The 18432-nt window shown below is 33.5% G+C and overlaps 1 protein-coding gene across 1 annotated transcript in view; it reads left to right on the top strand.

Moving 5' to 3' along the window:
- Positions 1 to 11898, top strand: part of LOC124362532 (glutamate dehydrogenase, mitochondrial-like) — a 44607-nt gene extending 32709 nt beyond the window's left edge. The window contains exons 6-9 of the mRNA XM_046817122.1: positions 3651 to 3812; positions 7140 to 7344; positions 7706 to 7860; positions 9430 to 11898. Of these exons, the coding sequence (XP_046673078.1) occupies positions 3651 to 3812; positions 7140 to 7344; positions 7706 to 7860; positions 9430 to 9546 (639 nt within the window). The 3' untranslated portion in view covers positions 9547 to 11898. The remainder of the gene's footprint in view (positions 1 to 3650; positions 3813 to 7139; positions 7345 to 7705; positions 7861 to 9429) is intronic.
- The last annotated feature ends 6534 nt before the right edge of the window (positions 11899 to 18432 follow it).

Below are 18432 nucleotides of genomic sequence, written 5' to 3'. Positions count from 1 at the left end.
GCAGCTGAGAATGAGGGCCGGAGCCTCTGTCCTCTGCAGCTCTGCAATAGTCTTTCTAGTTCTTTTGGTGGGCAGCTTGTTGACGGGTTGGGGAAGTAAGCTGAGGCTATAGTAACCTCTCTGTCCCCTTGCAGTGAAGTCACCTTCACTGTAGCCGCCACCAGATCCCTTGTTATTAGATCTGTAATCGGAAAGACTGTTTATTAGTTTTGAAGTTAGAATACAAGTTCTTGGGTTTTCAATTGTTCGATCATAAATGAGATTACCTACCTGAGTTGTCAGTCCTCTGATGCAACCTCTATAGATCCAAGGCTCCTGGATTAGGGCGATATCCAGGCCTGTTGAGATAAACCTTCTTCCCAAGATGTCAGTTGCGCCCTTTTGCATGGCGCACGTTACAGCTAAACATTCGTCAGGGAGACTACCATTAATAAAAACATTTTTATTTTACATAAAAAGGGTTTTAATGAGAAAAAATTAATATTTAAAGCTTACTTACATCAAATATAATAGTTTTTTTTTTCAATTGAAAACTTAACAAGTGCAGTCCACACACCACTTCCCTTGGTGTTCGCCACACATTGCCTTTGAGCAGCGCCGGCAAAAATGGGAGGTCATTCGTCGTTTTTTTGAAGGACAAAATGCACAAATCTTTCTTCCCTAGACAAGTTGAGGATCTATTTGGGCAGCAGGAATATCAACTTCCAGGATGCTGGCGATAGATTCGCGTAGACGCTTTGGCAAAGTTGTGATGCGATTTCGATGTTGAAGCCAAGGCTTGACGAGTTCACTGTGCAATTCTTTTGCAAAAATCACGTCTTGAAACTGGCTTTGAGCCCTGAGCAACCATGTTATGTGCGTAAATTGTGTAGCAATTGACTAACATTATGTTAATCATTGCCATAAAAAACGCACAATGGCCATCTTCTAGTTTTTCGGCTGCACGACATGTTATTGCACATCTGGTCAAGACTGTCAATGGCGCCTTTGGTTGCATTGTAACATTCGATAATCTCTGGCTTCTTGCTCCTTGGGTTGATGGATGGTTGCTCATGAGTAGTTGAGAGCAACAACACGACTCTCTTACTCTTTGCTTTGTACGACACCATTGTTTTATGTCCATCAAAACAAAACATTGAAGACCCAACCGGTCGATCTCCAGCTTCTTTCATCTCTGGAGGTATTTTAGGTTTGTTCCGACGTAGAGTCCCAACTAAAGTCATATTTATTGGTGGATTTAGAAGTTGTGTTGCTAATGAGATCGAAGTGAACCAGTTGTCCATGGTGAGGTTCCTATTTGAACCGTAGACGCATTGTGTCAGCTCCTTTACGAAGAACTCGGCTTGTGGTATATTTCTGGGAGTGGTTCCTTTACCCAAATATGGCATCGCATTTATCATGTATTTAGAACCTGTATCACAAACCATCACAATCTTGATTCCATACTTTGATGGTTTGTTAGGGATATACATACGAAATTTACAACGACCTCTGAATGCCAACAGCTGTTCATCAATTGTTAAGTATGATCCTGGTTTGTAATTGTCTCTACAAGACGCCACAAACATCTCCCAGGCTTCCCTTATTGGAGCGAAGCGATCTTGCCTACGTCTCTCATTCCTTGTTTCATATCCATCAAATCGAAGGGCCTCCACTAAAAAATCAAATCGCGCACAACTCATTGTAGCCAGATAACGGTTACCGCAAAATTCTACATTGAATAGTTCATTAGAGGGCATGTGATTATCTTTTTGACTTGCCGTCAAAATCAGGACACCTAAAAATGCATCAAACTCCTCTCTAGTAATTTCTGAAATTGTACTTGTAAAGTTGGTGTAATTTACTTGTTTTCTTCTTATTGCAGAATTAGTGTGACTTATAATACTGTCTTTCATATTATCTGTACAAAATAATGAAAACACATCCAAAGGGTTTGTTTTGTCTCTTGCATTAACAGTTGGACCTGGCCGAATATGTACTATATTTCTTGCAGATGCTCTGGTATTTGTTGGTCGTGATGGAATGTTACTCCACAAGTGTCCGTTCCTCCCCCGCATACGCTGATTAGGACATATAAAGTGATGTGGATCACGAGGAACTGGTGGTGGTCCATGAGCTACAGTTGGTGGTGAAGCAGGATGAGCTACGGCTGCTTGAGGTACAGGCACTAGTGGTGAAGCAGGAAGAGCCACAGCTGCTCGAGGTCTAGGCACTGGTGGTGAAGCAGGACGAGCTAAAGCTTCCTGAGGTCTAGACATTGGTGGTGAAGCCGGACGAGCTAAAGGTGCATTTCCTACCTGAGGAATGTCTGTCGGTGGAGGATGACCATGGCAATAAGCTGCAATAACAGCATTGATAGTTTCATCTATAGTATCCATAATTATCCCTTGTGTAGCAATTTTAGCTGTAGGTATTTCCAGTAAGTCTTCATTATCACTAGCAGAACTAGTACCTGATGGTGAATAGTCCGGGTCAGCGTCTGTATCATCACTGTCGTCTATACCGGAGTAATATCGTTGATCAGTGGTTTCTTCTTCTTCAGATATAAAGTCATCAGATAAACTTTCATTCAAACATTGTAGAATACGTTGTTCCTGATCCGTATCCATTTTGAGAGTTCACCAATAACTATATTACATAAATATTTACAACTTTATCACATACAAAAACACATAGAAACACTAAACATTCGTACATATGACGAGCACGTAAAACACTAAACTATCGTCGGCAAGACGACACAATGCTATTGTAAAAACAACGTACAAGCTAACGTTTCGTCTCCACGACTACGCATTCGATATATTGCACAAACTATACGAGCGAGGTGGCTGCCAAACTACTCACGGACCCGGCGGAGCGTTGACTGACCTTACGTGGAGGGGGGGCGCGTTCAAACAATAACTTAGCGCGCCACACTCGAAAAACTGTATCGCGTCGTCACAGTGACGACGCCTTAGCTTTCTAGGGTTAATGCACTTGTGATGTAATGAATTATGGCATTTCAATGTAGTTGATTCAAAATCCCTATAAAAACAAACTCAGGCAAAGAAAATCTGCTAATGACATGACATTTGTAAACTGCAACTGACTTTGACAGATGAATACCAACAAACCTTTATTATTATCACCTGTTTCAATGTGTATAACTTATGATACTTATTATTCTTGACAGGTGATTAAAAACACTTTACTATCTGATTATAAAGCCAAAAAGGGAGTTTTCAAGGCCAGTTTTCATAGCCCTGAGGGATTTTTGAAATACGTATAGACCTATATGTTGACCAGAGACCCTAAGAACATCCATGTAAAATTTCAGTACAATCGGTCTAGTAGTTTTTATGTGTATTGAGTAACACACACATAATCAGATTTTTATATAATAGTATATATGTTTCATCTGTTTTTATCCTGCAGTTACAACTGTATCTATTAAGTGTGTACCATCTATGTTATTAAAGGTCAACCATCTTTTAATGAGATGTTTAGATAAAGGGGGTTAGTGTAAATGAGGTTTAACTACAATATATTCATATTATAGTATTTTCAAATTTTGTAAAGCTACAAACAAGATTATATTAAAATAGAATTTATGTATTATTACAACCTTAAGAGTTTTTTTCTCTTATGGGGACATTAAATTTTGACAGAAACTAGAGGATTATCGCATTGAAGCTGGAACTATCGTTGGTTTCCCTGGAGCCCAGCCCTACCAAGGAGAGAACCTCATGTTTGAACCCTGTGATATTTTCGTTCCTGCTGCCATCGAGAAAGTCATCACCAAAGAGAACGCTCATAGAATCCAAGCTAAGGTAGGATTTGAAGAATTACAATTCATTAATTTCTTTTAAAATATCTTTACCGCTGTGTACCTTTATGTACACTTTCACAGTTACACTTAAAAAAATAATGCTTTACAAAAATAAAGTTCAGTAACATGTGAACATATCTTTTCTTGATATGCACATCAAAATTATACCTTTACAATCCTTTTACATTTTTGTGAAAATATCTTTTTGGTATCTTCCCCCAATCATACTTTTACAATCCCTTTTCAAAAAGCTATTCAATCTTGTCATATAAATGGTGCTGTGAGTGATGCATTTAACTCTCCATTTCAATTGCTCATGTTTACTGTAAAAAAGTTTGTTATAAAATAAGAAAATTAATGATCAGATAATTTGAAAATGTAATTTAAAGGTATTTTAGATATTAAAAGTTTTAATACAGTTCAAAATGCATTTTAAAAGGCTTATATGTATGAACAAGGAAAGAATGTCTCAAAACTAACCCCTATATAGCTTAGATATATTTTTTGTTGACTATCTTGATGGGGAGAATTTAATAAATTTCAGAATAAATACTGTTTCCCAATTTCATTTTTGTAAACATTTTGGAAGTTAATGGCTTTTGTGAAAATAGTACTAAGAGAGGTTTAAAGTTTTTTTTTTACATGTGATAATGGATTGATATTTTTTATTTTCACTTTAACCTAGTTTTTATTCTATTGGTTTGGTTAGTTATTCAACTTGTAGGAAAAGTTAATGTAAAATTGTAAAAGGCAATGAAGAAATAAAAATGATTGAAGTTTTTGTAAAGTAAACACTGGTGTTAAGTTAAAATCCAGAGTGTAGATAATATTCAATAACATGTTTATAAAACAAAATTAACCTTGTTTCAGAATTCTTTCTAAAAAAAAATAATTTTAAAATTGGCATTCATTTTTGCATTGTTAATCACTAACATTTAACTCTGTTTTAATTATATAAATAAAAAATAGAAAACTGAAAACTATAAGGGGAGAATGGAGTTGAGGTTTTTCTAGTTAGTTTCTAGTCTTTGTGTGCAAGTATATATAGGTAACTCACCACAAAGATTATATTTACGAGTTTATTTGTTTACTTTTTAAACTTAAGGTTTGTTATAAGCCTCCATAATACTTGTAAAATATTTTTCATTTATGTGTATTTCCAATCATGTTTTTACAATCTTCTATTAATCTACTAACTTAATTCCTAGTTGTAAAAATATCTATTTTGAAAACTTCAAAATTGTGGTTTTAATCCTTTTGACAAGAACCTAAATAATTGTTTTCCTTTATCAATTTCTGTAACCAAGCTAATATCTAAATAAAAAAAGAAAAATTATCTAAATTATCTCTTCTATATCTTTTATTAAAATGTCAAGTGTCAGACTCAAACTAATGAATGGTCTTGGAACACATTCAAAGTGCACCATGCAGCTGCAGATAAACAAAAAGATTCCTCGAGATATTGTTTATCAGAGTATCCACATTATCTGTACTGAGTTATTTCCTTTATTCTGATAGACAATCTGAACAACAATGTTTTTGTTACTGATATTTCATGAGCTTTATACGTCTTCAGAGAGCCAGGAATTTGATAGGTATTTTGGAAGAAATTGTTGTGTAGTTATCACGAAAACCTCAAAACATCAGATAGGATCATTATTATGGAGCTTAATTTGTAGTTTTCCTCCTGTTTCTCACCTAATTTTCCAAATAAATAAGACTTGTCAGTAAAAATATATTATAGAAATTTTCATTTAAATTGATTTAAAAAAGATTTTAAAATATGTTTAATATATTACATTGAAATATTATCTACATTAAGAGCCAGCTGGACTAGCAGTTGTTTTGTTTTTGTTAGGACAAGAATCTGATAAACCTTTCATTGCACTTAGTCCTACAAGGACCTTTGTGCTTGCCTCCGGAGTGACAGGATATTTAGGATGTGTAAAGTTGGAGGTAGCAGCCATGTTGACTATAGCCTCATAAGGACGGCGTTAAACCTCAAACATTTCTGTGCCTCTTATGTATGGATGTAGAATTATGGATGATGTCTCATTTCAAATATATACTTAATATCTAGTTCTTATCGGTTATATAGTAACAATTTTAAACTTTTATACTTTTTTTGATAAAATAATCAAAAAGTATATACTTTACAATAAGAATAAAAAGCGTTTGGATGCATAGTCCTGTAGTAATATCTTAAAAATGAGATGTCTCCCATATTTCTATCTAAAAAATAAGGGCGTGAAAGAGTGAGGTTTAAATTTGTTCTTATGGAGTAAAACTCAAGGTTATAACTCTGAGTGCCTCAGCGTATTAGACGTGGTAAACTCCTTGTAAATTACCGGTGTAGATTAGCTCGACGATCTGTATTTTCACGATATTTAATAAAGTACATGGTTGAAATATGTGGTTACTAGCACTGTTTTCTTCATTCCGTAATTGTTTTGATGTAGAAATAAATAATAAAGCAGTGTACAATTTATAGTTATTAGTGTAATAATACCAATACTGATATTTGAATGTTTCTATAGCAACAAGTTTTTGTTTGTTTTATTGTTTCCTGTGTTACTCCTAGTCACATAAAATATTGACAATCTATTATTGACATTAGTTTATTAGAGAAAAATATAATTTTGTTCATAATTTCACAGCCTTTCAAGTACTATAACTGAAAAATAAAAAAAAATAACACATGGACAATTTTGAATGAAACTCAAAAGTTTATAAAAAAAGCTTAAAAATAATTTTTGTACAAGCCTACCACACATTAAAAATATATTGTATTTTATTTTTTACCAGAAGAAATTTGTATTATATTCTTCATTTTGTCACCAAGAAAATAAAAAATAAAACTCTATCAAGTGATTACTGAACAACAGTTTTTTTAAAAGCTTTGCAAATTTAAAAAAATCAGGCTGGTTATTTAAGGAGGTAATATAGCAAAATAACTAGCACTCATTGTAATTTTCATTGTTGCTATACTCTTCAGGCAGATGTGAGTTATTATCAGCAAAGTGGATTAATATCCTCTGGAAAGCCAATCAGAAATGTTATTATTAATGGAAATTACAAGAAAATTAATACATGTTACTAATGACCCACACATAGTTTTAACTGCCTAGCATTGATCAAAATTTCAAACAAATATCTTTTAAACGTTTCAACATTTTTTAAGCGTCTATTAATGTGTGAGGACAAAATGACATTTAGTAGAATTTAAGTTTCATTCTAGTTTGTAATAGGCGTAGATAGATTCATGATTGGTAGTCATGTATTTATACTCAATTTTAAAATGTAACTGAATCAGAATTAACTGTAACAGATTATTGGTGAAGCTGCAAATGGTCCAACAACTCCAGCAGCTGATGCTATACTCCTTGAGCGTAACATCCTTGTCATCCCTGACCTGTACATCAACGCTGGGGGTGTAACTGTGTCCTTCTTTGAATGGCTGAAGAACCTCAACCACGTGTCATACGGCAGACTTACCTTCAAGTACGAGAGGGAATCCAACTACCATCTTCTTGGTCAGTTCCTATTTTTTGAAACTTTTCTAACAGTAGATGTTTATTAATTTGAGAATGTTTTGTAGAATTTAATTTTTTTAATGTAAAACAGAAAAACTGTTTTAAACAAGTTAAATTTTAAAATAATAAAGCAAAAATGTCTGTGTGGGTACACCCACATAAAGAATTTGATTGAAAAGAAATAAACATAAGTAGAAATGAATTGAATTTATAAAATATATACTGACATGTTATTATAATCCTGTTTTCTATAAAATTAGAAGTGTTAACAGTGCAATGGCAGTTTGTATTATTGGATTTCTTATTACATATATGCAATTGTATATAAATATTTCTTAATTTTTTCTTTATTATGTGTTAGAATCTGTACAAGAATCTCTTGAGCGGCGATTTGGCCGAGTCGGCGGTCGTATCCCAGTTACCCCATCGGAGGCCTTCCAGAAGAGAATTGCTGGAGCATCAGAGAAGGACATTGTCCACTCTGGTCTGGACTACACAATGGAACGTTCTGCCCGGGTAAGTAGGAGTTTAAGAGGATCAGATTCTTCTCATGAAACCAAGGCTCAGAACATTCCTGACTAATGTACATCAAAGAAGAAATTAATCCACTCTGATCTAGACTACACAATGGTGTGGGTAATTATGGGGTTTGTAGGACCAGGGTCTTGTCATTGTATTCACAAGTTTCTTGGTGGTTCAAAGTATTTATGGATGGGCGGGAGGAGGTGTTTGACATACCCCATGCTGGACAGCCATAAACCAGCATAACTGATGATAATATTGTCCACATGCATGATCTATTAAATTCTCACTGAAGGCTGAGTGTCCAGATGATTTCGGAAACTCAATATTCATTCCCATTGTACTTGAATTTGACCAATAAATTTTACATGAAAGAAGTGTGTGCAAAGCTGCTTACCGAACTTTTGAAGGACAACTAAAAGAATTATCAATGTTACGAAACTTCTCAAATGCAAACTTCTTCACGTAACAAAACATGAAAAGCTTCAAAATGTTAACTTGTGAAGCCTTTTAGAGGTGTCATCTATATTGCAGATGGAGATCTGCATGAGGACTCAACACATCAAAGGCTTAATTGCATTTTTTAATGTGGCTGAAGAATTCTCAAGCCGACCAATGAATGCCATGCCACTACCAGTTGAATTCCAATTTTCGATTGCATATGTGTTGGAAATTTCAACTGAAGATTGCTGTAATGGTTTTCAGCAAGCCGGAACAGTGCATCATTAATTAAAAGATTCAATTTTTAACACAAATTAAATTGAGAAAGTTTTGTTAACTCACCATAACTGGTAACTGTTTGTTTTAATGCGTTACCTCCAGACTGGCCAGGGCAGTGTTGCCTCATCAACAAACTAACACAGTACAGAACTGCTCCTAGCTCAGCAACTCACTTACTACTGTGATCTATTATTTCATGTATTTCTTTTTTTATTCTCGTAGGACAAGAAGCTTAGAAAATTGCACCTAGTCCTATAAGGACCTTTACACTGCTTCCGGAGTTACAGGATATTTTGGATGAGTAAGGTTGAGAGTAGGAGCCACCTCCTGTCGAGATTCAAGAGGAAAAGTTTAAGGAACTAATCTCATGTCCCCTAGGAAGAAGGAAAAGTCAGCTCTGAACCAACCTCTCCAGTCAAAATAGGCAGGGGGTGGCACACCCTTATGTCTAAGTTGGCAAAAACTTTTGACTCTTAGGGAACAAACCCCACCAACTCCAACAGCCATCCTTACTCTACAGTACACCTTATTTCCCAGAATCTCAACATTTGTGGTTAGTGATGTGCCGCTCCTGGCCATCCATAAGGTTGCCCAGATTTAAGTAATACATTAGTTTTTGCTGGACCTACTGTGGGTTCAACTGCAAGGTATAAACCAGCCAGAAGTGAACCCTCCTGGGGTTATTTAATATACTTGTCTATCTCTTTATTGTGAAAATTTTTATTAAATATCTTGTAATGGTCAGCACCTTACCATATTACAATTTATTGTAAATTTTTTGTGTTTTTTAATTTTGTATTTTGATTCCTGGATATTTGTAGTAATGTAATTTATGTTTTGTAGGCTATCATGAAAACTGCTACAAAATACAATTTGGGACTCGACTTGCGAACAGCTGCGTATGTCAATTCAATTGAAAAGATCTACACCACTTACAAAGAAGCTGGGTTGGCATTTTAAATGTTGAAGCAGCAAACACCAATCTGCTAATCTCTTGGAGATCTGTTATTTGGATAAGTCTTTAGATTAAGGTTAATTCCCTTCTCCGGGTATCGGTGCTTTTTATTTACCTTATGATCTTGCTAAGCAACTCTTGATCTGGTCAAAGTATGGTCGCAGTCAATTTGGTTATATTTGAGGAGAGAAACAGTGGATGCATAGTAATAAATAAATTACTGGAGCAGATTTTTTATGTGCATGTCAATTATTTATTCAAAGAATCAACTGTAAAGTATCTGAAAACAGTCACAGGTATGGATTTTTTAGTTCAGAAAGTATAATTTTTAATTGTTAAAATATGGGAATTCTTCAGTTGTTTCATTGCATTCCTTTTCTATAAATAAAAATCCAAGATTGACTGTAACTTCATTTTATGAATTTATTGTTTCTAGTCTTCTTCTATCTGTATTGTGTACAACTATTCATTTATACAAGGTATTGCTAAAAGCAAATTAGTATGAATAATTATATTATCTGTAGTAAGTAAAGAGTTAGTTACATTTAAAGAATTATTTGTAAGGGAGTTAAATTTGTTCCTTCTTTAATCAGAGTAATTAACTTTGGTGATATTCTGTGTACCTTAAGTAAAAATGCTTCAATTCACTGCTCACTTGTTTGATATTATTGGAATACACTCGACATTTATTTATGTGCACTGTTTTATGTAATACAAGTTTTATACATTTTTAGTTTTTTTATAATTACTCTTAGGAATTTCATAATTATTATATTGTTCCCTACTTAATTAACTCCTGTTTGTATGGTACAAATATCTGTGTTCAATGTACAATATTTTCACCAAAACTGTAATGAATTGTGTAATTTATGTGTTAGAATAATCTAACTATGTATGATTCACTGAAATTCAAGTTGGAACGTTTACTATTTCATAAAAACCTGGTTCTGTCTAGATAATTTTTTAAATTCTTGTGTGGGTTTAAAATTTGTTACTTAGAATTTAAAAACCTTAAATTTTAAGTATACTGTTAGCTTTCTAAAACCTAAAATTGAGTCATAGAATATGTTATTATTTTTGTAAAAAGCTTGTCTGATTTTTATTGAAAAAAAATTATCTTTAATGGTAGGTAAAACATTTCCACCATTGTAGTACTGTAATTCAATATTCCATTTTTGTAAAGTAATTTAAACATGTTAGATTATATTTGTAATGTTTCATTCATTTGTGGTTTTAATTGCTTAAAGTTGTAATAGTAGTTCTGTACAGTAGTAAAAATTTTAAAGTGTGACTTTAAATGTAACTAAAATCTTATTTGCATTAAATTTTATTTTTCTTTTGGAAATTTATTAGGAAAATATGTCAAATTTCTTGCCTTGTTTTTAGTAATGCTTTAAGACATCTTCATTAGAATGTTTTAGATTTGAATAATTGCCATTCTATGTCTCATTATTTTACTTTTAGTGAAAATCCTTCAAAGTTTGGTGATTTACTTGTCTACTTGTTACAAATTAATGCTATTTTAGTTTTCTAGGAAGCTAATGTGTTAGTTATATTAAGCTTTTTAATAAAATAGTACATTTTGCCAGTAATGTTCTTCCTAATCACACATATTTCATGCACAGTATTGTTTAATACATTCCATTTTATTCATCAAAATCATTCCTTTTTCCAGTATATTTCATTGCAGATTAACTATCAAGTGTTGATTGTAAGAATCTGATAATATGTACAGTTACTGAGTACTTAACTTTCCTATTAAATATAATTTTGAATTGTATATTTAAAACCATTCCATTCCAGATGCGTTATTTTAATATAAATTGTTCTATTTCAACTATCTGTAAAAGAAGTTTTAAATTTTGTTGATAACTGTATTTATACTTAAGATAAATGATACCGTCGGGTCATCTCACAGTTAATTTTTCCTTATGTCGGTGATACAACTTAATTTTCTTGCCTTTTTTCTTGAACATCTGCCATGACATACAGGGTTGAACACCAGGTCACTCACTGATAAGGTGAAATGATACTTGTGCCAAGGTCAGTCACTGAGTAAGTTTATCTCTAACTATTATCTCTGTGATACAGCCTAGCAAGTGTTGCTGCAAATTCTATGTTTCCAATATGATTAGGGAAAAGTATTACTTTTTGCTGTGAATAAAATACTTGAAACTTCTTTTACTTTTATTTTAATACTTTCTATATGTTTTAGATGTTCTTTTATGTAATCATTCTGTTGTTTTCTTTGTATTTAGAGTAATCATTAATGCATATATTTTATTTGCCAAGCACTTTATTACTAATGTTAAATTTCATTTTGTTGTAAACACTATTAAAACTACACTTACATTCAATTTGTGTTTTTCCTGAATATTCCATTACCATTTATTATAGCTGCTGCAATCTATATTACAGTGCCACTTTTAAGGTTAAAAAAATAAAATAGATTCAAAACTCATATAAGATGCATGATATGTAGAAGTATGCCAAGCCGATGCAGTCGGAAGACCAAATTCATTTCGTTAAATCGCATTTATCTAATTTGGTTTCATTGTAGAATGACTAAGATCTACAGTGTAATGTAAATGTGAATTTAATATATTTTTATAACATTTTACTTGAGTTCATTATTACAAACAACATCAAATATGGATAACCAATATTTATACCATGAATATTTATGTATAAAATATTGGTTAAGATTAAAATTAATTGTTGAAAATCACATAAAACAGAAAAATAATAACACATTTTCTAGCATCAGAGATGTAAATTGTGGATAAATACAAATTATAAAAACATTGTTACAAATTAAAACAGTGTTGAGTAGAAATAAAATCTCAAGCTTATAAGAAATGGGAAAGGAGAAAAAAACACAGGAATAATAAATAAAGCCTCCCTCGACTTGTTACTACGTATAGTGTCATGTCACGACAGTTCTACTGTAAAATTTCACTTGAACTTGTTAGGGTTACCGTTGATGAAGCAATTCCAGTTGCTTTTCCAATAACCCATCTCTAATAACATGTAGAATGGATGTGAATAGTGTGTGATCTTGATATGAGAACTGTTAGTTGGTTAGAAGTTATGAAATCGTATTGCAATTTTAGAACTGAGGAATTTACAGTTTAACCCACAGATTTTAATAGCTGTCATTCACTATTCTGATTTTTTTCTTATCACCTAATTCCCAAAAATAAACAAATTATTTGTAGCAGCTTTTGTGATCATGTTTCACCAGAAAAAACTGGATGATTTACTCAAACAGGTGACATAAATGACTAGCTTCGTTATCTTACATCATCTCTCTAAAAGGCAATATCGGGTTAATAATGTCTCTCATCAGTAACCTCTGCTGGATATAGTTGCATACATTGTGTCATATTGGTATTTCTTACTTTCCCCGCAATCGTTATCAAAGAAATATGTGAAGCAAATGTATAAAAATATATAGAACTATTAATTTAGTCCTATGATTTAAATAATTTCACTGCTCTAAAATGTTACTATTATGCTGTGTCTAGAGCCCTTATTAATTAATGGAGATAACACATTTCACAAAATTATTTCAGTGATTTAAAACATTTTAAAGTAGTTCCTGTGGTACAAGTTGACAGTTGATGACTCAGTGAGCAGGTAGAGGTGTTGTAGCCAAATGTGTGTGTGTGTGTGTGTGTGTGTGTGGTGTATTTGGCTGAGGATTTGCGAAACCTATCATTCAACGTCCATGAGGGTTTGTCATCAAGAGTTATACCAAGGTATTCTGTGGTTGTGACTTCTTCCAGTTCAGGTAGTCTTCCAGTCTTCTCGCTTTGTTTACCCAGTATTAGCTGCTTAGTTTTACTTTTGTTGACAAGTTCATTGTTGTGTGACAGTATTGTATTACCATGTTTAGGGCATCAAAGCTGTCTACTTCGAGTTTGTCAGCTCTTGGGTCTACCAAGCAGCAATACTGAGTCATTGGCATACATTAGCGTTTCACTGTAGTCTTGCATGTACCTGGAGAAGTCGTTTGTGAAAAGTATAAAAAGGACAGGTCCTAAGACTGATCCTTGAGTAATTGGCTTTGGTTTAGAGCTAACTGTTTCTATTTTGCCATCTACTAAATGTGTAATTTCAACCAGTTGGCTTCGGTTGGTTAGGTAACTGGAGAACCAGGCTTTTGCATTCCCTTGTATTCCTAGAGTGGCTAATTTCTTTAATAGGTACTCATGATCCAGGCATTCAAAAGCTTTTCTGTAGTCTAAGAGTACAGCAGTAGATGTGTTTCCTTCTTCTAGTTGATCTAATAGAAAATCTACTACGCTTATCAGTGCTGTGCTCGTTGATTTTCCAGCCATGAAACCATGTTGATTGTGTGTTAGCAGTTTATTAAGTGAGAGGTGTTCAAACAGTCTGATTAAAACTATTTTTTCAATTATTTTAGAAAAGTAGGTATAAGCAAAATGGGACGGTAGTTGGCTGCTTGGTTTGCGGAGCCTTTTTTGAATTTGGGATATACTTTAGCTATTTTGAGTGCTGAGGGAAAGGTTCCTGAGTTGAAAGACTTATTTGTAATGTCTATCTATCAGTTCATCCTCACAAAACTTTAATAGTTTAGAGGATATATCGTCATACCCCGCTGAAGTTTTAGGTTGCAGTGATTTAATAATTTTTAGACATTTGTTGTATACAGGTTGGTGTTATTACAAGATTTAAAGGAACTGTATTAAGAACTGGTAAAGTTAGTTGTCTTTTAACATTTCCATTGCTTTTTATTGTTTCTTCAGCAACAGTGGTGAAATATTGATTTAAATGGTCTGCTATCTCTAATGGGTTTGTTTTTTCCTGCCCTTGAACTTCAAGTCTAGTTAGATGGTTTGTCTCTTCTTTGGGTTTTCTTTCAGAGTTTATTATATTCCAGATAGGTTTTTATTTATTACTGGATTCTGCAATTTTAGATGTATTTATTTGTTTTCTTATTTGTCGTAGTTGCAAATCATATTCCTTTTTTAAATTTGATGCTATTCTCTTGTGTTCTTCCATACCGCTTGAGGTATGTGTTTTGGGCTCTTTAAAACAGTTTTTAGTTCTATTGCTGGGGTTAGTAATAGCATGATTGGTTTTTCTTTTATGCCTTGCATTTTTTAGGGGACATGTTTGATTTAATGCTTGCTGAATCAGGGTATAAAATTTAGCATATGCATTATTTGTGTCTACTGTACTGTATACTTCAGTCCAGTCTTCTTGTTTCAATAGCTGTTTTAACTTAAGTAGGTTTCTATAATTAATGTGTCTTTTTTTGTTGTCATTGTTGAAGGTGGGTCTGTGTCTCTAGCAATGCTGCACATCTGACCTGTGTGGTCAGATATGCATGTGTCTAGAACTTCAATATTCAATTCACCTGGCAACAGGTTGGTGGAGACACAGTCTATTGATGTTTGAGATGTTGGTGTTATTCTGGTAGGTGGGAGATCGATTTTATACATGTTATGTCCACTAAGTGTGTCTCTCAGCTGGAGGTAGTCGTTCCTTCTAGCAAGGCAGTCTATGTTTATATCCCCAATGAGTATAGTGGAGTATTTTTCAGCGGAGATTCTTTCAAGGACATCATTGATTACTTCTAGTCCTGTTTCTAGATTTACTTGTGTTCTATAAATTCCTATTACAAAAAGTATTGATTTTTTAAAGGTAACTTTTAATGCGGCCACTTCACAAGTCATTTCAATGCAAAGCTCTTTTAAGTCAATTGTTTCAGTTTTAGCTGTTAATGAATTTATTGTGTAGATGCGACACCTCCCTTTGTATGAGTTTCACTACAGAAAGATGCTTTCAAAGTGTAGCCAATGAGCCTGGTGTTGTTAAGAGTATCCTTTTTTGTCCATGTTCTGTGAGAACTACTAAATGAGGTTTTAGTATGTTGAACTGTGCATTAAGCATCTGAATTTTATTGGCCATCCGGTCTGTGTTTTGGTGAAATAGTGTCAATGGATTTCTTTGATCTTTCCATTTCTGTATTTGTTCATTTTTCTGTGGAGAGAGGCTAAAAAACTATTGTTTGTTTGGGAGTTTTGAGTTGGTGTTTGTATGGGTAACTCGGTTACCAAAAGGTTAGGTTAGGTTTTATAGTGTTCAATATTGTTATTGAAAAAATCTACTATTGTTTCTGTTTCCCTTCTTATCCTAGCATGTTCTGGTGGGAGTCTACAGGTTTTAAGCGGCTGGCTAATTGTCACTGTAGCGATTTCTTTAAGGGGTGATTCTTCTTTTCCTTTAGAGCAGGAAATATAAGTCATAGTAGCTTCTTTTTTCTTTTGAACTTGGAGCGAGACACTGTAGATTTTTTTTGTTGTATTTGACTTTTTTTACAGTCAGTGTTTAATCTTCTGAGATTCAGGTGTTAAGATAATAGTTTTTTGTTGGCTGGCTGAAGGGTGCTTATCGTTTAATTTATTTGTTATAGGATTTTTATATTTTACTGATTGTGAGAGTTTAGTTACTAAGTGATCTTCAACTACTGACAATACATGCTCCATTTTGTCTTGACAGATTTTAATTTTAGCTATTTTAAGAAGAAGGTTTGAAGAAGAGTTTTGTTGGGTTTCTGCAGAGTTGGTCTGTGTTGCTATAGTGTTTTGGGGTTTTGAGACATGCAAACGATTATTTTCATCATGGCGCTGACTGCTTTTCATTTTATTTATGATTTCTTTAAGTTTTTTTATCTCTTGTTCATTATTGCAAATTATTTGCTCTTTTACTTTGTCCTGTTCCTCGAAAGTAAGAACAAGTTGAGACTGAAGTTCTTTCTCTTTAGTAAGTTGATGCTCAGCTTCGTTTAGGGCTTCCTTTATGGTCATGTTTCTGATGATTAAAGCTTCATTTTCGCGTTCAAGCTCTCCAAATTTCATCTCAAGTTCAGTCCTTCCAAGCTCAGTTAACTTGGTGATGTGTTTGACTAGCTCTAAGTTTTGAAGAACTTGGTTGTGCAATTCTCGTTTTAGATTACTATTTTCGATTAGTAGAGCATGTCCTACCTCCACTGCTAAGGTAAGCGATGTCTCAAGGTCAACATCTTCTAAGTTTTGAATTTTGGCTTGTACATCTTCAATAGTACTTTGTTGCGGGGGGATTTTTTCCTTGCTTGTATTAATTTCACTGTCTGAGGAAGTTATGTTGTCTGCATCTTTATCCATTGAGTTTAAGCAGTAGTCTGAGGTTGGCTTTAAATCTTCATTAAGATTGTGAGAGGGGATTTCAATATTTGGGGGAGATCCAATTGATTTAAATGCTTTTGCAGCTTCCCTTAAAGAAATGTTGAATTTTTTATTTTTGAGATTATCTGTTAACTGTGTTCCATAATAACTGTCCAAATTGTCAGAGTAGGAAGCCAGGCAGGATTCTTTTACTAAAGCGGTTTTACTGTCTCCAAAAAAAGTAACAACATACTTAAATGGCTTGTTTTCAGTGTTATCTATTTCTGTTATAATAGCTGGCCAGTGGCGATAGCCCTTCAGTTTTGCAAAGACTACATCTCCTACTGAAAAATTGTTCATAGTAGCAATTATTATGAGGTAGGCCTATAATTAAGTTTAATTTTTTGAAAATTTGTTCTCAAAGTTCAGATGTAAAAGTCCAGGTGCTAAATTAATCAGTTATTAAAAGTTTGGCTGTTTCTTTGTGTCAATGATCTTGAGGTCCAGGTGTAAAAATCAGTTTTTAACAAAACAATCGGTGTCTGACTCTTCATTAAAAAGGTCTCTTCTAGTGGTCAAGAGTAAAAATATGTCAGATCAATAAAGCGAGCTGTTTTTTATACTAGATTTGGCAGGCTTCTAGTGGTCAGAATTAGTCAGAGGTCGAAAATAAATGTGTTTGATTTATGGGTAATCAACTCCTTGTCAGCCAGATAGAAGCAAGCTGAAAGGTGTTGTCGTAGCATAAGCAATGCTGATGCGGTATCTGGATCAGCGGCCTTGCCACATATGGTGTAGCACTGCTGATGCAGTGTCTGGGTCAGCGTCCTTGTCCCATATGGTGTAGCGCCTGTGAGGTTGTCTTGATGGTGTTAAGATAACAGTGACGGCTTTAGTCGCTTATGTGTTGGCAATTTTTGTGACGTCACAGTCAACTTTTAGTTTTATTAATATTACTGCAATGAGCTAAGCCTGTCTGACTTACTTAATTAAACTACAGTATTTGTAATTTATGCAGAGGTGTGTGTGCTTCAGCTACTCTCAGAGTGGTATATTCTTGAAGTTGGATACGAGTTTCATGTGTAATTGCTGCCTTTTAAAGTAGGTCAGCTCTGTGCTATTAGTTTTTCAATGTATTTTTAAGTTAGCTTTTATATTTTTCTTATATTATAGTTGTAACACTTACAGTTGCTGTTGGTTGTGAGTATTTAGTAAGCATTTTGTTGGGTTTACTTACTAATAACTGCACTAATATGAGGAGCACTTTCACAGTGAATGTTAAGTGTCGGCCATCTTTGTCTTTGTGTCGGGCTACATTCTAAATTCACCAACAACTAATGCAAACCTTTCAACACTCAAGAATGTATGATTGTGGTTTTACTGAGGGTAAATTTAATTAAAATGTAGTTTTTGATTTTTAAATATATACAAGGATATAAATCTCAATAAAATGAAAACTTTATTTTCATGCAGTCAATTTATTATGCATTGTATAATAATAAATTATTTTGGGATGGTTTCAAATATATTCTGTTTATATTAATTGATCACGTTATGTCACATGACTTTATCTAAAAACCAATTTGATTTAAGAAACACTGGAGGCAATTTTATCTAATTATTTATTTGTGTAGTTAGAACAAATTTAAAAAGTGACAAGAAATATTTATGTATTGCAACCATTCTATTGGAATAAAGACTTTCAATAAAACCAAA

The sequence above is a fragment of the Homalodisca vitripennis genome, chromosome 5, assembly GCF_021130785.1.
Source record: "Homalodisca vitripennis isolate AUS2020 chromosome 5, UT_GWSS_2.1, whole genome shotgun sequence".
Taxonomy (NCBI): domain Eukaryota; kingdom Metazoa; phylum Arthropoda; class Insecta; order Hemiptera; family Cicadellidae; genus Homalodisca; species Homalodisca vitripennis.
Note: the sequence above shows the minus strand (reverse complement) of the source record. Positions and strands in the feature narration are given on the sequence as shown.